The sequence below is a fragment of the Ixodes scapularis genome, unplaced genomic scaffold, assembly GCF_016920785.2.
Source record: "Ixodes scapularis isolate PalLabHiFi unplaced genomic scaffold, ASM1692078v2 PGA_scaffold6__148_contigs__length_123643588, whole genome shotgun sequence".
Classification (NCBI taxonomy): Eukaryota; Metazoa; Arthropoda; class Arachnida; order Ixodida; family Ixodidae; genus Ixodes; species Ixodes scapularis.
Window position 1 is genome coordinate 27178473 of NW_024609881.1, and position 22352 is coordinate 27200824.

General features: G+C 45.8%; 3 protein-coding genes across 3 annotated transcripts; 2 read left to right on the forward strand and 1 right to left on the reverse strand.

Moving 5' to 3' along the window:
- On the forward strand, positions 1-17459 carry LOC8038263 (methylated-DNA--protein-cysteine methyltransferase). Its single transcript, XM_040216128.3, has 4 exons — positions 1-174; positions 6469-6655; positions 8070-8230; positions 16484-17459. Exons 2-4 carry the CDS (start codon positions 6501-6503, stop codon positions 16759-16761), a joined length of 594 nt encoding a protein of 197 aa, XP_040072062.1. The 5' UTR covers positions 1-174; positions 6469-6500; the 3' UTR covers positions 16762-17459.
- Positions 17460-18514: 1055 nt separating this feature from the next.
- LOC8038245 (WD repeat domain-containing protein 83) lies at positions 18515-19823 on the reverse strand. The gene has a single exon (XM_002400267.4). The coding sequence runs from the start codon at positions 19628-19630 to the stop codon at positions 18665-18667; it is 966 nt and encodes a 321-aa protein (XP_002400311.3). The 5' UTR covers positions 19631-19823; the 3' UTR covers positions 18515-18664.
- A 57-nt stretch (positions 19824-19880) lies between these two features.
- Positions 19881-21498, forward strand: LOC8038246 (N-alpha-acetyltransferase 10). The gene has a single exon (XM_002400268.4). It carries the CDS (start codon positions 20213-20215, stop codon positions 20768-20770), a length of 558 nt encoding a protein of 185 aa, XP_002400312.1. The 5' UTR covers positions 19881-20212; the 3' UTR covers positions 20771-21498.
- The last annotated feature ends 854 nt before the right edge of the window (positions 21499-22352 follow it).

The following is a 22352-nucleotide window of genomic DNA, read 5'->3' on the forward strand; positions in this document are numbered from 1 at the left end:
AAAACTAAACTTCCGCGGTTGCTTCATTGCGTCGGGGCGTCGGTTTCGTTAGCATCGTCGTCTCGTACCAAGCATCGGTGAACTTGGCCCTGCGTGAAGTCAACGAACATTCAGCCTTAACGAGTTGTGGATATCTCGGGCTTTGAGAGACTGCCTGTGAAACTTCCGAAGCACGTAAGTAGCCCTTGTTTCGTTTTCTCCGCTGGCTTTCGGTAGCCCCTATCACTGTGGCAAGGTTTTCCAGGTTGAAAAAACGGGACAAACTTTTTCACTTTAGTGGGGTGAACTCTGGAAGGGCAAGATAGTTCACTCGCCTCCTCTTTAACGTTCGCTCTTCTAAGGTGGAAAGAGTGGAGGACTTCGTGGAAGCAGCTTGTCCTGTTTTGCCGACATTCAACTTGGGTTTTCTGCAGGGAAGATAATCCTTTTAGCATCCTCCTCTTCAAAACTGCAGGGGGTCCGTGTTTGTTTGTGCATTTGTGTCTCGAATGTCGAGTGTCATGCTTCCTCCTTGAACTGGTAGTCTCGCCTAATATGAAGCACAAAGGTTCCGGTGCAGTGCGGGGGGCAGTGTGAATGAGCCTTAAAACTCTTTAATGCATCAGACCATATTGCATGAGTGGTTAGTGAAGAAGCAGGTCCACAACATAATTAATAATGTGCTGAATCACGAAAAATAGAGAAAGTGACAAGTTTACGTCTCCATGTTTGGGTTCACCAACATTTTGTGAACTTTGCAGACTGGGAAAGTCCCCTATTATGACGTACACAATATTTAAAAAAAACGTGTTATTATCTGGACCTGTTTCATTTAAATAAATTTGGTTCCATAGAAATATTTGAATAGACCAACCTAGGCCAACTAGAAAATTAATTTAACTAAGTATTTATTAACAGGATTTCAAAATATTCGCCTTATGGAACAGGCAAATATTTTGAAATCCTGTTAATGAGTAACATATGGACATTTGCTTACGACGTCCTCAAGTTGATAAGTGACAGGCCCCTTAAATGAAACCTGACATTCATTTTCCGTAAGCCTGATGAAATTAAAGGGTGCAAACTGAAGTGGAGCGCCAGGCATAACACCATGAACCTGTGTAGAAAGCTCTTTACTGGTTTGGAGCGATGCGTTTTGTAGATTTCGGCGTTGCCAGCTACTAAAAGTAAATCCCTATTCGCTGTCGTCAATGCTGCACTCGGGCCATTTTCATGCAGACAAATTCTTTTCGGCGTTACATAATGTGGACCCCAGGCGTTCTCAAGCAGTCTGTGACAGTTACTTATGCGGGGAGTCTCAACCTTTGTGTTGGAATGAAGTAATTGAATTCAACTGGTTATCTGAAGAAATTCATTTATGCAATTAAAAAACTGTAGACATGGGACTAATTATGCACGGTATACAGTTTCTTGGAATTCACAAATGAAGTGTATGTTAAAATCGCAAAAACAATCAAGAACATCAAGCAAACATAGGTGTGATATTGTAAATGAATATGTTGATGTCCCATTATTTCTAGCATAAAAAAAAAAAAAAATTCAAATTAAGCGGGGTTTTTTTTCGTTTTTTTTTGTCCACGAGTTTATCCATATAGTTCAAAGCCACTGTTTCACTGTCTTTGACTTGTTATGAATTCAAAACACAATGCTTTCAGGAAACACATGTGGTTATTTACACTGAGTATTTTGTCACCTCCCTTGAAATCCTAAATGCACAATCATTATATACTTACTTTGTGCTTACTATTGCGAATGTTCAGCCACTATTAGTAGCAAACCTTAGTTCTCGTAAGTTATTGACCTTTAAACTCCTTGTGCTGTCTTGGGGTCATATATGTGCTCAATGTGCGTGAGCACTAACACTGATTCATGTGCCCATACAGCCTCTTCAGACATAGCCAGCACACCAACAGTAAAAATAGTCAAAATCTGTTACAAAAAGGTTGTGTATACTATGATGCAATCCAATTACGTGGTAAATATAAGTATCGGTTGACACTTTACGGAGTAAGGTAAGAAACGCGGTGAAACGCAACAAAAACACAAATTCAACGGATCCGCCAATGCGCTCAGAAGAGCGGAGCGTCGAGTTGAAGCAACCTAATGGCAGCCGCATCACGTGATTCCAAGATGGAAGCGCCTTTGCGGCGGAGAGTGAAAAGGTCTATAAACTCCTGCTGTACAAACCACTGTTGACTAATTTATTTCATATTTTTTTATATTTTACATATTTCCTTAACTACTTTTCACACAGTTTTTTTTTTTTTTTTTTTTCAATTAAAAAGAATAAAGCGATTTTCTGCATCGAATTCTACTTGGTGCCGGGTGCTTCTTGGTATTCACAATTGTTTTTGCAATCAGCACACTTGGGAAAGTTTCAAGAAACATCCAGTTATCTATCCGAGACATTTGTGTAATTTATACAGGTTCAATGAAGGGAGGTTTCATTCCATGATTTACTAGCCTTTTAAAGGGATACGGAATCGAAACTTGAAATATAGAGAAAACATCAAGAAATTAGTTCAATATGATCAGCTAAGCCTGTAATGAATAATCGCACGGTCGTATTTTGAGCAGATGGCTATATTTTATGCTCTAAATGCCGCGATTTTGGCGAGCGCTTCAAAATCAGCCATGGAGGAGCGCGATGCATCTCGGGAGATCCGGCAGACGTCTTGACGTCATCATGCCTCGGGCGACCAAGCGTACCGTAGTGACGAGTTTTGCCACTTGGAGGCGTCAACGCGTTACAATCTCTCTTTGTCGAAGTACCCAAGGGCTGTAGAGATCGCGGGGCCAGCACGCGCACCAAACCTGAGAACAACCGAAGCACCCGTTTGCACGTCGCGCGAGAGCTGAAACCAAGGTGGCTCACTTCGTTTTGGCTCTTTCCACCAAGACGCCTCGGTATTGCGTTCAGGCCTAGGCAATCTATACCAGTGAGCGGACATACCGCTGCGGTGCTGCTTTCAGAGGCATGTTGTCGTCATGACATTCCATTGAAGCTTCATAACCAACTACCAGGTGGTTTTTGATTATCGTTTAATTCACTTTAAAATATGTTTTCTTGCGTTTTCTAGCGCAATATTTATGTTTCTGTGGTTGTGCTGCTACCTGCGTCGTGTTGAAACAAAGAAATGAGCTCCAGAATTTGGTTTCCGTACCCCTTTAATATGTCGTATGGTCAAGCCTAGTATCCTCAGGATCTGGCATGTCTGTCTTAAAAACTGTTAATACAATAATTTTTTTATTAAAGAATAAAAACACACACACACACGCTGTTGCACAAGCGAGCAGCTTAAAAGACACTTGCCACTCAAGGGCTAATGCGACAAGATTTCTTCTCAAACCTCCACTCCTTGCCTGTGGTTTCTGTTTCACAGTAAATAAATTCGCTGCTTTATTTCAAGTTGATGCAAGATTTCCAAGAATGTATGTTATTATAATTATTTCCCTTGCAACTCACATTGTGGATCTCACTGTTTCAGATATTGACTTATACCAACATGAAACCGAAGTCGCTCGTCACATATTGTATAAAAAACGAAGTCCTAATACGAGTGTTCCAGGGTGTTCTGTGTGACTAGTATTCCAGCGTGACAAGAATTCCTTGTACTAGATAGCCTGTGACGAATTGGCCTACCAGATGAGTTCACCTATGACCAGTTGACCCGTGACGACTGGGCTTGTGACGAGTTCTAGACCCGGAGAGGATATAGAAAAGGAGGGAGCGAGGAGAAGTGGAAAGCACGACGGGTACGTCAGACTTCTACCTCAAACAAAGTATAGTCAGTGAGCGGCTGAATCCAAGGGTGTTTAACTTCCCACAAAGGTGTGTTTTGGAGGTTTATTAGCACTTGCTTTATTAAAGAATAATATCCACCAACTGAATCAGGTTTTTTTTTTTCTTTAAGCATACTTGGTATTAATATTGGTTCAACTAAGCCCCAACAGTCATGGAAAAACTGGCCGTCAAGCATTATTAGTAACGTGTGTTGGTTCATCTATCCCTCAGAAAATGATTGTTGGATCTCTGAACCCCATTGGCCAAGTCCCCTAGAGTCAATGATTTTTCGTATTGTGTTTAAGTTGTAAGCTCCCCCATGTTGCTCACAGGGATCCCTATTTGGCTGTCTTCCCCTTTGTGGTGTGTTGTAGAGACGGCAGCTTTATCCGCCTCTGGCAGAAGAAAACATATGGTTTGACTATAGCAAGTCTTAGTACGACCCATATATATATTGTCACGTTTTTGTGCTGGAGGCTGGCCCACACATTTTCACTTGAGTGTGATTGAGTGCACTGTGCTCACATAATCGCTTATGACAACACTTGCACACTGGCCCCTTCCATTGGGGAGACCTAAAACGCTTCCAACGTGTGCGCAAGGTTTGACAGTATTTGTAGGATCAAATTTTATGAGAAATGGCCACTTACATTGTCAGAATTCCAGAAATAGTTGATAGATTGTGCCATTGTGAAGCCCCTTTATGCATTTGTGTTAGTTTCTTTAAAAGCGTCGAATGTGCAAGGCATGTGCCCCGTCTGGCCCCTGGAAGAGAATGGCTGCACAGCGCTCGCTCTTGGCACATGTCTTGCAAAGTCGCACAATGACTGTTGGTAGTGCTTGTAAGAAATGCCCAGCATGCGTTCGATGAAAGAGCATTAAAGGGCCCCCGAAACAAAACAAAAAAAAAGGATTTTACGCGAAAAAAGAAATTTCTTTTAAAGCAATATTCAAAGCGCAAGATGTGATTTTGTCGGTAGTCACCTCCTTTCCACTTCGTTTTCTCTCGGCATTTCAGACGCATGGAGGAGAGGTGGATCGGCTTCACCTTCACATGGAGGTGGAAAGAGCGAATTACCATCTCGTTGAGCGACTGACCATTCCTTGACGTCGTGGACTTTGCCACGCAGCATTTCCAATAAATCTCTCGCCGTAAATATTGCTCTAAAAAAAATTTTTTTTTTCCCGTAAATTTTATTTTTTAGCACGCATGCCCCCATTTAGACTGTTTAAAAAGACTTTTAAAAAAACTTTTTTTTTCCTTTTCAGGGGTTCTTTAAAGTTTCTGAGGTCCTCTATTTATGATCATTAGTCAGTTTTTAACCTAAATGTTCTAGAAAACCCAAGATCGAAGAGATTTGCAGCCGATTTTTCTATTAAATTGGAATCAAAGATTGCAACACAGTTGTTTTGCGGTAAGTCTGCAGATAAACCAGAGGGCACCGTTGAGTATGCGACAACCAATCATGAGCGATCGCTGTGCGCTAACAGATTTCTGGATGTGTGCAATTTGCACGCGGGAAGCGGTCACCCGTGGTTGGCTGTCACATGTGCAAAGGTTTCTGGTTCCTGCGCTGTATCGCAGAACAGCAGGTGTGTTGCAATCTTTGATGCTGTTTTTAACAGAGAAATCAGATGCATATAAATTCATGTCTTGGATTTTCTTAGATGGCTTAGAGCCTGCAGTAGATTTAGTTATGACCATAAAGAGACAATCTCAGAAACCACTTTAGTGCCCGTTTAAAGAGCAACTCCGCTTCATTTTTGTTTTTGAAAAAACAATGCAGTCCTTTTCAGTATCACCTAGGAAGACCACACGTAAAATATTACGACATAGTTCTGTCTAATAGTTTCTAAAACGGTCCGGAAAACTGTAACTCGCCAAGTTGCCAAAATCAGCTGACTCGAGCTGGCGTATTGATGCGCAACCAGCACTGCATTCAAGGCTGTGGTGTAAGCATAACCATCATTGGGTTAAACATCATCACCATTGTGCCCTTTTGCTTGTTTTTACTTCTCCGTGCAAGCATAACAGGTGCCATCAGCAATGTTTCCTCCAAGCACTTAGCAGTGTCCACGTGACTGGCGATTGGCGTAACGCACCTGCGCAGTGTGCTTCCCGGGAGTCTTGTGGCCCCTCCCGCTGTGGTCCCGTAGTTATCACCGTCTCCCGCGTTGCAATTGCCGTTGTCGTCTTGCCGTTTGTGATAATTGTCTCTCGGAGTTTCGTCTACACTACAGACACTACATGCACAGATCTTATGCCGCAGTTGTGCAGACGTCGTCGAATGTCGTAGACACAAAAATGTGGTGAAAAGTGCGGTGCAGACGACGCTTGCACCTGGCACACGCCCGCCCCAGTCTCGCCCGTCGTTGCGTAGAGGATCACGTGACATCTCGTACCACATGGTAGCCATGTTTTTGGCAGCCCGAGGCCAATGTTGCCGGACAGAGCTAATGTTTCGGTTTCAATTTCTGTATGTGTTTAAAACTAGATTTAAAAATATATACTGTACCATTTTTCACGAAGCTGATGACATGGTGTCTTTTACTAGGGCTTTTTAAAGCGAAATCGCTCATTATCCCGACATTTTCGAAACTGGGCGGAGTTGCCCTTTAGGACAGCCTTGGTACGCAAATCCCTCTGGTAGCGAAACCTGATCAGGTGGCCTTCCTCTTGGCAGTGCTGCGTCGGCTCGGTTGTAAGGAAGCGACAATGAGGCGCCAGAAGGGTTGTCCCTATGGCCCCACCAACGACTACCTGCTGAGCAGCCCAATCGGACAGCTGCTGGTCAAGAGTTGCCCTCACGGCCTGCATGAGCTGAATCAAGTGGAGGGCATCAACGACAGCACATTTGCACCAGATGAAAGGTAATCATTGTCCGCATCCCATTGTTTCTTTCACTTTCCTTTTACTCTGCCTTAGGCAATGACAGCGACTGTGTTTCATTCACCGAATTCTACTGTCCTGTAGGCCTCACTGCTGTTGACAGGCATTAAAGTAAACTATCTATTCATCTTCTGGGGTCAACGCCTTACGTGTTGTACAATAGGGTGGTGCCGCATTCTTTACAGATGGCTATGGACAGATTAAACAAGTATCGTTATGAGCATAATATGCCAGCGAGGGCCACTAAATGATTGACTCTTCAGGGTCACAACATTTCATCTATGGATGGACCGATGGTGTTGGCTGGAATCTCTGAATAGGTTTCCAGTGCGCCAAAATTCCCAGGCTCCGCGCCGTGGTGCTCAAGTTCATCCATATCAGTGCCGCCATCTGGAATCCTTGCATTGTAAACTGTACGATAGCTGTTTTTGACAGGTCTTTCAGGTAAGTGTGTGGCACTGTGAATGGCCACCTTAAATGATTTACGTCATTATTTACTTATCAGTCCAAATTACATGGCGATTCACGTTAAAGACTCCAGGTTAGCTGTCATACCGTGCTTGTCAAATATCTCATCTTGAGATGAGTCACCCTTCACTATCCAGACAGCCTTGGTTGCAAAGCCCGACCATGCGGCCCTTCTCCATGCAGTGCTGCGTCGGCTCAGTTGTAAGGAAGTGACGATGAGTCACCACAAGGGTTGTCCCTACGGCCCGACAAGAGTGATCGGTTCCCGCGTTCTCATCGCAGTGGTGAACTTTTGCTTTGAGTTCAGCCAGCTATCTCTGATATATCGAGCTGCTGGCATATTTCTTTTTTACAGCAGAGCTGTTAAGGGCTAGCTTCCCCGGGATCGTATCCGGTACCAAAATCTTGTCGACACAAACCTCCACAAACCTCTGGACAGCTACCGCCATCTATAAGCGACGGCGGCAAGCACGCAACCAGTCTGATTGCCGCCGTCGCTCGTAGATGGCGGCAACCTTTCCAGCTATCATAGAAGAATGGATAGTTGGGCGCGTTGATGGGAATTCATAGTAGGAAACGGCGCGAAAAACGGAGGAGGACGAAGAAGAAACAAACATGATGAGCGCAGCGCTCGTCACGCGTGTTTCTTTGTCCTCATCTGTTTTGCGCACCGTTTCCTACGCTCTGATCAGTTTCGGTTTAGACTCACATGCCATTTTGGGGAAAGAAAGAAGACTGGGTGCAGAAAGAGCGGCGATGTATGCAGCAGCGCGAATGGATCCGCGACCAACGTGAAGCTGCTGTCGCCTCGACTTCCAGTGCGTCCATCGCTTCAGACTCCCTTGCGAAAGGAGAGCACATCGCTCGCCTGGAAAGCCGCCGCCGAGAACAGAACCTCACTGAAATTTGCTTCACTTCCCACCACAGTGCTGAGGTGAAGCTCCTCAGCCAGGAGTTTGAAGACAACGGCTACACGTACCGTCCCGTCCTGAGCTGTCTCTCGTGGCTGGACGGGTACTTCAGGGACGTGGACAGGATCCCTCAGGTGCCCCTGCCCCCTATCTGCGAGGCTACCTGCTTTCCAAAAGGTGGGCGGTTTGGCAAGAATGACGCTATCGGGTGTTTCATCAAACCGTGGCCAAACTTTCGACACCAAATGAGTTTTATCGGAAAATTTGTATGAGAAAATCGTCACGAGGTCCCATCACAAAGTGCCGTCGTGAAGTCTCTTCACAAAGTCTTATTGGTCCCGCCGTGAAGGCCCGTCTCAAAGACCCGTCGCAAAGGATTGTGACATCATCACGAGATCACCGTGATGCCATGACTGAACGGTGATGTCATCACGAAGTCTCCAAGATGTCATAACGTCACGTGATTTCATGTAGACATCATTATGTCACCGTTGCATCATGAAGCAGTGTGGGTGTCATTATGAAGTCATGTTATGTCGATTTCCCAGCGAGGAAATTGTGTCACGTGACCATGTTCCAATATGGTGATGTCAGTTTCCATGCTGGGAAATGGACATTACGGGATCACATCACGCGACCTGAAATCACGTGACATCAATTTCCCCGCTAAGTTTGGCTAGAAAATTTATGTTACGTGGCCACATCAATGTCTGCGAGGTTGTTCTGCCGGGTAATAGTTTGCAGTCGGCAGACTCTCCGCTTCGCAATCTTTGACAGCATGATCAGGCTTGTACAGTTTTGTTCAAGCTATGCATTGCAGGGGAAAAGCATTGGTGCCATACTAGTAACTGTCAAGGGTCCTGTCTAAGGGGGGCCTATCACTGGGGAGAGTCTCAGTTTTGAAATTATTAGTTCAGTCACTGCATAATTAAAAGTGACTCACATTGTGACCTACGTCCTGTGTATGCGCCTTCGCTACACGGATTTCATTTTATTAAAAACAGAAGCGCATGCACATCAACTTTACAGTAAATGTACACAGCAGGACCATCCCTTTGTCACCCACCGGAATGTTGCATTTCAATTCAATTCATTTATTTACTACCACCATACATATGGGTGATGGAAACAGGGAAACGAGCTGCAAACGGTGCAGCTTGGCGAGGTCCCTGCCCCTAACGGCAGATTGGTAGGCAGGAAAAGTCAACACAACATTTTAAAGACTGAGAGAAACAGGCAGTGCCATGCAGGAGAAAATTTTAGAAGTTAAAGGTGAACATTTTGCATATTGTTTTCTTATTAAATGCATCAATACAAACATGTTGGTCTTTTAAAAGGTTTAGTACGGTTGGCAGTGTATAGTGTACCATTTGAAGCCCAGCGGTGCGTTCGTCCAGTCTTTTCGTTTGTGTCCACAAGTTCAGCTGACTCGATTGCCAACAGTATGTACCAACTAGCTTAACTAAAACCTGTAACTGAAGCCCATAGTTTGTCCTAGGACGAGGTACTTTCTGGGATCCGGCGCTACATACTCCATGCGCCATATTTTAAACACTTGTCTAGAAAACAGCGGTAATGTGTGGTTAAAACATTTCAGGGATGCCGCGTGTACTGTTGCAAGCTTATATTTGTAATCATCGGTAATTTTATTACTTTATGCTTATAAAAAAGGGGATTGGTCCGTGCATAATATGACTCATTGGCTACAACTCGAATTGCTTTCTTCTGCAATAAAAAAAAGTTATTAAGGTTTGTATTAGTCGTGGTTTCCCACACTTGGTGACAGTAGGATATATGAGAATTGAACAATGCATTATAAATTAAGAGTTTAACACTAGATGGTAACACATTGCAATGTTTATATACAGGGTGTCGCAAAGAAAGTTGACAGGGTTTTTTTCACTGCAAAAATAAACTAGGCATCGCCGAACGCTTATTCTCCGCCCAAAAGTAGCGCTAGAGGTCACAACCAGATGCCAAAGCTTCAGCCCGAACAGACACCTTATTCAAAAGTTACCAAGTGATTTTCTGAAAATTTTAGTGGGAAAATGGAGCCCATTTTTTCCCGTTTTCGGTTTCTGGTGCCATAGCACCCTATGTATTCAGAAAATCATTTATAACTTTTGAGTAAGGTATCGGATCGGACTGAAACTTTGGCATCTGGTTGTGACCTCTAGCGCTACCTTTGGGCGGAGAATGAGCATTCGGCGATGCTTAGTTTATTTTTGCGGTAAAAAAAAAACCTGTAATTTTTTTTTTTTTTTTTTTGTGACACCCTGTAGAATGTTTACGTTAATCGAGAAGTGCTCGGGCACTTGACGATGTTAAAGGGGGAAACTTTGCCGATTGTTTTAGCAAATTAATTTAAAGGCATCATCTGAATGCAGATGGCTTCCTGATTCCCCCAGATTCACTCTAGTTAATTAAAAAAGTGATAAGCTGTGCTTTCTGACACTGAAACATTGTTCTCCTTCCCTAGTTTTTCCCCAGTTTTCCCCGCCATCCAAACGTGACGTCACCGGCGTGCAGCGAGGCGGGCGATGGGCAATCGGGTCTAACAGCGAGAAAACGGGAGCGTTTGTGCTACCTGAAGTTAATGATAATCTCTACTTGCACAAAGTATGACCTTGGCCTACAAACTTAACTATGAGAAAGTAGAAAAAAAAAAAAGCAACTGGAATTTTGAGGAAACTGTTTTTACTACTCGGTATGCTCAAGCAGCGACTAGCTAGTTTCATGAAATCGCGAGCAAATCTGTTTTCATTCTATCCCGCGTCTAGATCACCTATGTAGATTACGTCCAATTCAATCATCAACTGTTTCTCACCAGACTTTCACACTACCATTGGCCATCGAGTAGTGGAATTCACTACCTCATAACATTGTTTCTATTAAGGATACTACTAAATTTGTTGAGGCTATTACCCTCTCTTTATCTAACATATACCTAGCTAGCTTACAGTGTTATAATTGTGGTTACTGTTCCATTTGTTTTTGTTCTACTGCCACTCCTTTGTATAATGCCCCACGGGCCCTCAAGGAAAAATGTTGACAAGTCAAGCAATAATTTTTTTTACAAGTTAGCAAAGCATCACGTGGAATGCTTGGACTACGGGTACAGGTGCCCCACACTCTGGTCTTATCTAAAGAAATGGGCCATTTGTTTTAGATTTTCTTTAGAAAAGTTGCTGTTGCAGACGATAGCATGTACCACCACTTTTGTAGCTTGCATATGCTCTTTGGTGCTTAAAGGAGGAGCTGTGCAACGATTTTAACTTTGAAAGAATTTGCATCTTATACTTTTGACATTGTTTATCTTGTCAGAAAGGACAGAAAACACACCTGTTTCCTTCAAAATGTTGCAATTTCACCACGTAATCGGGAAGCAAAAATTAGAATATTCCCCGACCCGCAGCCGCGAGCAACATCCATGAGAATCACGCGGCATGAAGTCAATGGGGGTCTTGTAGAAAGATAGCAAGTTGTGCGAATACCTGCTCGATAAAAGGTAACTTTTCTATAAATCTTGTCGTTCTAACATAAATATAAATACGTAAAAAGCCTGGTATCATCGAGAAAACTTTTATTACACGGAATTTTAGTGGCGCCATCTATCCTAGGCCCACAGAACCGTCAGCTCTCTCTGCTACTGCGAACAGCCACCAGAAGCCGGAGGGGGAGGGGAACAGGGCCGGACAAGTATGGCCAAACCCGGATGAGACTTTCCTCCTTTCACAATATTGTTTGCGCTGCGCCAGCGCACGGTTGCGTGTGGATGAGTTCTCTAGAGAGAGAGAGCTTCACCGGGACCCCGTGCGACCCCCATTGACGTCACAGTGCACGTGACTCGGAAGATGGTGAAGGAGTTTGAGGTGCCAAAAACCTCAATCTTTGTCCATTTTTAAAATAAAAACTAGGACATGCAGGCAAGAGCGGTTTTTTGTTCTTTACTTCAGAAAGGTCAAGACACCAACTCCCAGATTATTTAAGCAAAGCACTGATATTGTTGCACAGCTCCTTTAAGTAATAGAACAAAATTTCTATGGACCATTCCAAAAAAGTGCTTCTGGACGGTGCCATTTTCAGTGTTTGTGCGCGTGGCGCATACTTTGTTCGCCTTCCAAAGCGATGATTGTGTGCTTACTAAGCTGTGACCTAACATATCTAGGCTGTGATTCTCCTAAACATTAAATGTATAGAATGGAGTGAGCTGCATTCGTGTAGGCCAGATGACGGGTTAGTATTCATGAAGATCGTGCTGAAATTAAAATTAAAAGAACTCTGCAAACACCAAGCCAAACACAAGGTGCAATGAAAGGCGTATAAATACACAAAATCGTTGCACATTCATCTTCAAATAATGAATATTTGCTTGAGATAGTGCACAGAGTACAGAAATGCATCATAAAATTTTTAATTCAAAATAAGTTAACCAATTGTTACCCAACAAGAAAACTTTCAGCCTTTCCACTCTGGAGAAGGAAGACCAGCAAAGCTGTACTATGGTGGGAATGAAGTAATGGCCAGTTGCAAGTCGGAGTGGAAAGGCTCGAAAGGTTGCCGCCATCTATGAGCGACGGCAGCAACCAGGCAGCCGGCAAGCCGGTTGTCTGGTTGCCGCCGTCGCTTATAAATGGCGGCAGCTGTCCGGAGCGTTGTGCCGACATTTATTTGCTGGCGGACACAATCCTGTGGAAAGTAGCTCTTAACAGCTCCACTGTAAAGATTTAAACCCATACTTATTTTTTTCTTTTTACTGTCGGGATTAGAATGCAACATGCTCAAACACTCATCCACTAGTGCACATGGAAGAACGTAATTCTATATACAATTTTTTTTTAATTAAGTGTTTTTTTTTTGTCTTTGTCAGCTGTAAATTTGCATGCCTATCTCCTCAATGACATTAATATTTTCATAGTTATAAAAACCTTTCAGCCCTTTATAATATTTCTCCGTTTTCACCTCCTCTTCTGCAAAAAAAAATTTCATGCCAACCATTTGGCAAACCAGGCAATGTCTCTCTCGTATATTCACGGAGCTCAACAGGGCCTCAACACTTGCTCTCTAAACCTCTGTTGTACCAGACACAAATAGCAGTGTGTCAAAAGTCGTGTTGAAAGTCAGACTTGAACTTTGTTTAGACGTTTCACTTCTCATCTTCAAGAGATTTGTCGCGCGAGTGTCCTTGGGAAGCCCGAGCTAGGCTCGATGTCCAAACCAAATATAGTGTTTATGAAAAAAAATAACTGAATCAATTGGGAAGAAATGTGACCGTGCCAAATATCAACTATAGTGCTGTAGTTGGTGACAGGTTAAAGGGAAACCAGTGTGGTTTTGCAGTTGAAGAAAAACACCTAAATCATCTTTATTTGGCCTCCAAGATCACAAATGTAGAGAATTTTTTTTTTAAATTTTGTGCACGGAGGCTGCAGAAATTAATTTGCAAAGTACCGCCGAAGCCCCTCCTTCCCGGGACGTAACGTCATATTACGAGTTTTCAGAATCTCCAATCTCGCGCATCTTCAGTGCCTGTCAGAGCTATGCACGCTCAATCTTGCTATTTTCAAAAAAAAGGTCAAAAAGATACATCACGACCGGTGTCAATGCAGTGGAATATACCTGGCAAGCTTGCAATTGCACGCGCTGCCCACACGAGCGACACGCGCTTGGCGGCCCAAAGATCCTAGTATGACGTCAAAACTGATCGGAGGTTTTTTGTTTTTTTACGTTTAGTTACATCTCGGAGAAAAACGAACGTGATATTTGGATTCATGGGATAAGAATATGGTACCATTCACCTCTATCTCGTTTTTTTTTCAAGAAGTATTTCAGCTTCCCATTGAGAGTTCAGGGCGAGGAAAAGGAAGGCTGGGGAGGAGGAAGCAGGCGGAATGGCGGAGAGGGGGATGTTTCCTTCTCTTTAGCAATCAATCTGCTTTCTCCTCTCCAGCCTTCCTTTCTCCCACCCTGAACTCTGAGCCTGGCTTCTACTATAGAATGTGCACTATTTTTCGCGGTATTGCTGGCACTCCTCTTTGGACGGATGTTGTAGTGGTCACAGCCGGTTTGAGTCTGCGCTTGCCTCTCTTGAAGCTGTTCCAACTGTAGCAGGAAACTCGACTCGCGGCATGCGGCTATAAAGTATTCCGAGCATAAGCGAGAGTGTTTCATGCGACGCTAGTTTTCTCGACACACAGCTCGCTCGAAAGCACCTTGACGTGGCTGGCCTCCACTGCTGCCAGAGAGCGCATTTGTTTCTCCCACTACACCAAAGATAAAAAGGAAACTGTCCACAATGCTGTTTCTACAATTTAGCGCGGAGCACAGATTGCTACAGATTAAAGGAACTTTCAACCCTGAAGCTGTGAGAACATACTCTCGATCACCGGCACCCAGAAAGCTGCTTCGTGGCTGCCTGGGTTGCCTGTTTGCCTGCCTGCTGGTGACGTACACGGGTAGGGAAAAGCAGGAATTTTTCATTGTTGCCAGTACAGGGTCGCCTCCTGGAACCCTCGTGGCCGGCATAACATGAAAATTCAGTAACTTCACGGAAAAGTTTTATTTTTATGAACTATTTTGGCTATCAGTTGAGAAAAGGTTATTGATGTGGTCTACCACTTTCCAGCCAAATCGAAGACTACCAAAAAATCGGCGGAGTTAGCCTTTTAAGACATTCCAAATTCTTAACCCAGGGAAGAAATGTGGCAGTCCGTGTTGTCTGCACTATAGTCCGCAGGCTGTACATGTTCAAGAGTTTAATTTAAATTTTATGTAGTGCAGACTATCTACAGGTGCAAGACTACAAGGATTTGTATTTTTTCTAGATTGTTATGACAAACCTGTAATAGATTTTGTGAATAGCAGAGCTTCTTTCAGAGCTAATAAAACGGGCGTTTATCGAGGTGTGCTACGAAGGATAATTTTTTTTCGTGCCGACTATGTACCAGGTCCGAACTACCCGGGGAAAAACCTTTTGTTTCCAACGGTCTATAGATCATTCTACTAGGTTGATGAACGAGCAGGAAATGAGCGTCGATGTTTGGGCAGTTCCGGCTACAGAGGCCACCGGAACTGTCGAACAGCGCATGCCTTTTCCTTCTTTAACCACGACGATTCCATCCAAATGTTTGGATGGTGTCCCCCCCCCAAAAAATATACAGGGTTTTTCCAACGCAAAGATAAACTATGCATTGCTGAATGCTCAGTTTCTTATGTGTGGCGCTCGTGGTTCGAACCAGCTGCCAAAGTTTTAGAACTAAAAGCTGGTTCACGCAGACCCGTTTTCTTACGTTACATTACGAAAGCTTATGTCCAAGTCAGCGGGAAATCTGTGCTTCACATTAAGTGGGGCTACCAATTCAAAGGGATAGCTTGACACTCTACATTCTAAACACAGAGCATGAAGGACACATGGCTCGTCTTAATGTCTTAACGTAAGGTAAGGAGTTAAGCTTGGTTCAACTTTTAAAACTGGTTCACAGAGCACTATTTTCTTACATTGCTTCTAAGTCACCGAAACATATGTCTCGAACGTTGCGTGCCAGGTATGCCCCCTCAAATTGGTAGCCATGCTCGATATCAAGCGCAGGTATCTTGGTGGCTTGTTTGTAAGCTTACATAACACAACTTAGCGAATCGGGGCTTTGTGAACCAGCCTTAAACGTTGTCTTGCTCACGGGTTAGAAGTTATATTTTGAAAATTTCAGTAAGAAAAAGGGGGCCTGTTTATAAGTTTTTTGGTAAATGGCTTCATTCAACTCTATCTGTTCAAGAGGTTCATCAGTCGCTTTTTTGCTTTTGAAAATTTTTAAAAGTCGCAACTTTTTAATGAGATACCGGTTAGGTCTGCAACTTTGGCATCTGGCTGAGAGTGCCAACGCTATTTTAGGGTGAAGAATGAGCGTTTGGCAATGTAGTTTATTTTTGTGGTGAAAATAAACCCCGTAAGTGTTTTAGCGGGGGACACCTTACGATGCTGCTGCAGTCTAACAAAACAACAGTGCCCAGAGAGCTTAGTGGAATGGTGTATACACTCATCTCTATGACGGTTTGCTGGATCGCTGATTGCCCCTCCACAAATCTGGTCGATGGTCAGCCATGTTACGTCACCCGCTCTAGCGCTGCCAAGCCTCGACAGCTACCATGGTTACCATCTGTAGGTCATGCGACCATGGCCTTAACAATGCTTCAGCGGACGACGTATGATGGCATGATGGCAGACCGGTGGCCGCAATAGACTTGAAGCGGGCATGCGCAATCAAACAGATTGTTATAGATCAGTGGGTCTATACACAGGGTGACAACTATGATCCGGAAAGTATGGTGATTCAAACTATTTTCCAGTGTTCCAGAACAAACGCTTGGGCTCTTTTCTCGATGGCCACCATTGCCAAACATTTTTTTTTTTCTTTTTTTGCGTTCTGCATTAAGGTTCCTTCCAAGGACTGGTGTGGCGCACCCTGGTGGAGGCGGCGGGCCCCGGCACCACGCTGAGCTACGGACAGCTGGCCGCCCTGTGCGGCAACCCCGGGGCATCCAGGGCCGTCGGATCGGCGCTACGCCGCAACCCACTGCAGCTAGTTGTGCCTTGCCACAGGGTGGTGCGTGGCGACGGAAGCCCGGGACACTACTCCGGGGGATCCAGGGACCGCGTCAAGCATTGGCTCCTCAGCCACGAGGGATGTCCCTGCCCAGTGACTCGGCATTAGGAAGCTGGTTTTGTGCGGAGGTCATTGCCACAGCAGTTGTGTACCTAAAATTGTGGAAGGGTCCACCTGTTGTCCTAGCGCATCGAGACGACCGGTGAAGTCAACACATCGGGAATAAAATTCCGCGACCTTGAAAAGTAGGCCAGGATAAGGAGATCCCTTTGGTGGCTCGGGGTTTTAAGCTGCGGAGGATCTCGTCTTTTGGGCATTCTGCCGGTTAAGATTTGGCGTTAAAGTATCATGCTCTATAATCTTGAAGGTTGATGGAAGCGGGACATGCCCCTCTGGCAAAACCCTCCTCTTTCCACTTTCAAACATTGAAGAGGAGGCAAGCAGACTTGCCACCCCTTTGGTGTTCGCTTGCTAAAACGGAAAAAGTGGAGGGCTTTGCCAGAGGAAATTTTCCCGCTTTTCTTAACCTGGAACGGGATGTAGCAGACTTCATTTGTGATCTGTAGGACCACAGGCTATCTTCTGGAATGTTGGATAGCGAGACCAGTCCATTACATGACTGACTTGACGGTTTGTTCCATTCCCGTTTCACAAGACACCGGTTAATAAAACGAGTGTTTGCTGCCTGGCTGAAATCAACTGCAAATGTAACGGTTTTTTTTTTGGTTTTTTTAATGACAGCAAGTGGTTGTTAGGCTTCAAAGATGTTCAGTGATCCAGCATTAAAAGTTTATTGTGGTCTCTCAGCTTTACTGCGTCTTTTTTCCATTCCACAACTATCATATTTTGGCTCTGACAGTGATAAACTATACTGCTAGGAGCCATTGTATGTTCCTATATTTTTTACAGCAAAGCTGTTAAGGGCTAGGTTCCCCAGGATTGTGTCCCTGTATGTCGACACAAACCTACCTGGACAGCTACCGCCATCTATAAGCGACGGCGGCAAGACAATCGGTTTCCGCCGTCGCTCGTAGATGGCGGCAACCTTTCCAGCCATAATAGAAGAATGGATAGTTGGGCGCCGTTGGTGGGAATTCATAGTAAAAAACAGCGCGAAAAACGCAATGACTAAGAAGTGCACAGTGTATTGAGTACAGCTCCGCTGGTCTTCCTTCACGAGAGTGGAAAGGCTGAACGTTTTTTCTAAATCTATCGTAAATGGCGAAATAGTTTTGTGGATAAATCGGATTACATGCAGACTTTTGAATCCACCCCATTTGGGAAAGCCACCATCTTTGGTGGGTAGGTGACGTCACTTGCCCAACGAATGGCGCCCCCATGCACACGCTTGCTGACTTAACTCTCTCGGCATCTCACACTTTGCCCCTTCACCTTCCGTATTTCGACGATGACGTCTGTGGCATAGCTCGCTTCGTCAGAGTCTTCGCCACTGATCGCAGCTGCGACGAGCGAATGTTATCAGATGTTGGGAGCTGGACGTTTCGACTTTGATCCGTTGGCGACCAGCTATAGCGACGATGACGAGGAGATTGTCGGAGACGAACTTGCCGTCGTGCGCAACGATCTCCCATGCGCATGCTGGGTGGAAGATCAAAAGGACGAGAGCAAGAGTAGTGTTGGAGTAGCGCGAGGCTGCGACCGCACGGAGGTGAGCCGAGCTTGAGTGAGCATGGGGGTGCCTGGAGTGAGGGCCTTCAGCTACAGATCACAATTACATGGTTTATGGGCCCCATGGTGTGACTACATTGGGCAGTGTTTCTTGGTGACTAGATCAAAATGATCCAAATTTGTAAATTGATCATTGCAATTTCTATGGCATTAATAATTGCAAAACTTGGTGTATATACTAAGTAGCCCATGAGCATTTAATTGCAAGAATACTTGTTTCATGTCCTAATTATGCAAGCTTAAACTTTTTGCACTGTCCACACGGGTCCCATGGTGGCCACTGCAAAAGTTTGGCACGGCATATTTGCACTGCACAGTGTCCTCACCACGGTTGCATCACCGACAGTCCTCTGCCTTCTGGTTTATGTCGCGCGTCTGCAGTTTCGGCAGGTTGGGGAGCTTCCCAGAGGTACACCAGCCCCCGAGTGGCCGTTAGAAGTATGGCCTTGCTCGGGTGCTGCGAAAGAGAGTGCACGGGCGCCGTCGTTGGATGTCGTAGCCTTTCCACTAGCTTCCCTTCTACCAGATTCCAGCAGCAGACGGCTCCGTCCTCAGACCCAGAGTACACGTGGGCATCGTCTTGACTGAGGACACAATCCAGATAGAACTGAGCGTTCTTGTGTCCCGTAAACTCCTGCAAGGACTGTCCGGTCACTTTGTCCAGAAGCCTGACTGGGCCGCCCAGGCAGCTGGCCAAAAGACAGAGTCCATCTCGAGTCAGCTGGACCCTGGTCACAGGAATCCCAAGAGTGTCTTGAGCCATCCGGCCCAAGCGGAGGTCGTACCGTCGCAGACAGCCGTCCAGGGACGAACTCACCACTTCGTGATCAGTTGCCAGAACACTCGTTATAGCATCCCTGGCTTCCTTGAGGGCCTGCAGGGGGTCCCTGGTACGACTCCGCGTGTCCCAACAGAGGACGCTGCCGTCCACAGAACCGGAAATGACGACGGAGGAGTCCTCGTTGAAGCAGACGGCTTGTACGGAGCCGGCGTGGCCGCGCCACTTGCGGACGCTTTTGGCTGTGGTTACGTCCCAGAGGATGACGGACTTGTCCCCGCTGACGGACGCAATCGAGGCGTTGTCGCATGAGCCCCGCACGTCCATGACGTCGCCTCCGTGGCCCATGTAGCTCTGGAGTTGGACACCGCGGAATGGGTTCCATAGTTTGACAGTCCGGTCGTTGCCACCGGTTAGGCAGTAGTTGCCGTCTGCGTTGAAGCGGACGACGCGGACTGCACCCTGCTTGCAGTCGAGCTGCTTGGTGTTCTCTGTCGGAATTGCAGCCATTGCTACAAAGCTAGAGCTTACTGTGAACTTTCAAGCCAGTTTATGCATGATATGTGCGGCGCTGGTATTCCATCCCGTTTTAAAAGCAGCGGATGACCTGCCCGAACTGCGCGAAGCATGCGAGCGTGGGTAGCAAACGAACCAAAGAACGGCGAGAAATAAACGACTCTTCTACGCTTCGCTTTTTGACGCTCGAAGAACGCCCGAAAAAGGTGAACATCACCTTTTTCGCCCACGGAGAGTTACGACGTTTTGGCCAGTGAACATCGAGCACTGGCCAAAACCTTGCTCCACCTTTCACTTTTAATACAACTTTGTTTAGAACAGAACAAAATTAAAGAACGTAATATGTTAAAAATGCTTTTAATTGAAATATTTTCCAACATCTCAATGTTTCGCGTGCTCCACTATCTGTCTATCCGATTGGAAGGCCTCGTCGTTTGTGTCATCGTGTCATCTATGCGTTCGAAGAACTCGCCGCTTCAAGAGAGGTACGGCGTGGGAACCCTCGACTTGTGAGCCCAAAATATTGCGTTTAACTATTGTTCTCATTGAGGAAGTGTCGCTTCGAGAAGCCCCGCGATGAATATACGGTGCGCCAAGACGGAAGACCTGATGAACATGCAGCACTGCAACCTCCTGTGCCTGCCCGAGAACTACCAGATGAAGTACTACTTCTACCACGGACTCTCGTGGCCGCAGCTCTCGTACGTCGCCGAGGACGAGAAGGGCAAGATCGTCGGCTACGTCCTGGCCAAAATGGAGGAGGACTCCGACGACGACCCCCACGGCCACATCACGTCCCTGGCCGTGAAGCGATCCCACCGACGACTAGGGCTCGCCCAAAAGCTCATGGACCAGTCGTCGCGAGCCATGGTCGAGTGCTTCAACGCCAAGTACGTCTCCCTTCACGTCCGAAAGAGCAATCGCGCTGCCCTGCATCTGTACACCAACACCCTGGGATTCACCATCAACGAAATCGAGCCCAAGTATTACGCCGACGGCGAAGACGCCTACGCCATGAAGCGGGATCTGGTCGGCTTCGCGACCCAGAACAAGCTGAGCCCCACCGATCCAGTCAGCTTCTTCGACAGCAAGGCTGGCAAGAGGGATAAGGAGGTGGACAGTGAGAAGCACTAACTGGGTGCCGCCATTGTTTTTCCGCTTACTGTCACTCTTGGAGAAGACGCATTTGAAGTGGACACTGAGAAGCATCGACTATGCGCCACCATTGTTTGTCTGCTGACTGTCTCGCCTGGAGGAGACACAATTGGCTGCGAAGAAAGTCAGGAGGGATGCATAATTTTGTAAAGCGAAACATTACTTGGTCGTCGCCATTCTTGTCTACGAAGCGCACAAGCTCAGGCAGCGACTGGGTCCCACTGTCGTCGTCCGCCAAGTTTCGCAGAAGAAAGCCAATGAACAGCGTATTTGAACAGGATGTCGGTATTGTTGTCTCCCGACTGTTACGCGTCTGCTATAGTCACTGACGAAGTGAGAACGACAGGACGTGTCTTTAAAACACCCAGCCTCCGGCACGCGCTCCGTGCCTTCCACCATGCTTTTGCTGCGCTCACACGCTCAAGGTGCACATAACGTCGACGTATTGTCGAAGGTATTGAAGCTCGCGCTAGAGGCGGGACAACTCAAGCTGCTTCCTGCCGTTTGCACCTCGTTAACTATTCACACTGCTTGGACAGTGCGTCTCAGCATACCTCTGGTGACGAGACAATACGTTGTGTTGATTGGTGTGGCGCCGAGTTGATGTGCCTTGTCTAGGGCATGCAAGAACAGAAACGGAAGGGACTGGTCCTTAATGTTAGTAGGAGGTCCTGGACATAAAGCAAATAAACATAAACGAACCTCAAGCTTTTCTCTTTTTTAATGTTTGGTACCACCACACGACGAGAACAAACACCATGCAGCACCATAATTTCCCTAGAAGGCGAATGATTATCCTATCCTGGTCACATTCTTGCCTGTAAAATGGGGGAAAGAAAAAGGAGACACTTGCGGTGTATTCGCACGACAGATCTTTACCACCCAAGAAAATTTAATATGTTGCAGATCTGCAAGGAGGAAAGGCCGTGAGAAGGGGAGCTGATGCAGAAAATCCAAGCGAGCACTTGCACAACAGTAGTATGGGGTTGAGCCGGCGGAGTCTTTCTTTTAATGAACGTGTTTGCAACCTTCGGGGGCGCATCGAACAAAAGGCAGGAAGAAAAGAAAAGAAAGGCACCCCAAGGCTCAAATAGGGTGGCTGAAGGAAGGTATGCTCATTGCCTGCTTCAATTCAATCCACTGATCCAGGACAGAAGTGGAAGAAGCAGTTCTTGAATCTGATCAAAATCTGCCAAGTATCGCGTGCCTTTCACCACGTCACCACAGGTGCTGAGATCATCTGGTATTGATAGTGGTCAGCAGTAGTCTTTTGGATGCTGCTGCTGCTGACCGCTTTTCCATCCATTGCAATTTACCTTATTTCCTGTAACGGTCTCCCGCTACGAGAATGAACCTGGCCCTCTGTGAGAACCGTAGCAGTGGAGAATAAATGTGAAAACCGAGCAGTTCGACCAAGGGACGACCTGTTACGTGATGACGTCGTTCTCGAAAAAGTATGATGCTTTGCTAGAATCCTGCAACGTCTCAGCCAATAACATGAATGTACTGGCGCCCGCCGACTAAAACGGCTGCTGTCCAAATCGCTGCCCGAGGACATTAG

Bases quoted from the DNA above. Each gene is read 5' to 3' on its own strand.
- LOC8038263 (XM_040216128.3), top strand. From the start codon at position 6,501: ATGAGGCGCCAGAAGGGTTGTCCCTATGGCCCCACCAACGACTACCTG. The intron at 6,656-8,069 runs GTAATCATTGTC...TTCCCACCACAG, and splicing joins ACATTTGCACCAGATGAAAG to TGCTGAGGTGAAGCTCCTCA. The intron at 8,231-16,483 runs GTGGGCGGTTTG...TTCTGCATTAAG, and splicing joins GGCTACCTGCTTTCCAAAAG to GTTCCTTCCAAGGACTGGTG.
- LOC8038245 (XM_002400267.4), bottom strand. From the start codon at position 19,630: ATGGCTGCAATTCCGACAGAGAACACCAAGCAGCTCGACTGCAAGCAG.
- LOC8038246 (XM_002400268.4), top strand. From the start codon at position 20,213: ATGAATATACGGTGCGCCAAGACGGAAGACCTGATGAACATGCAGCAC.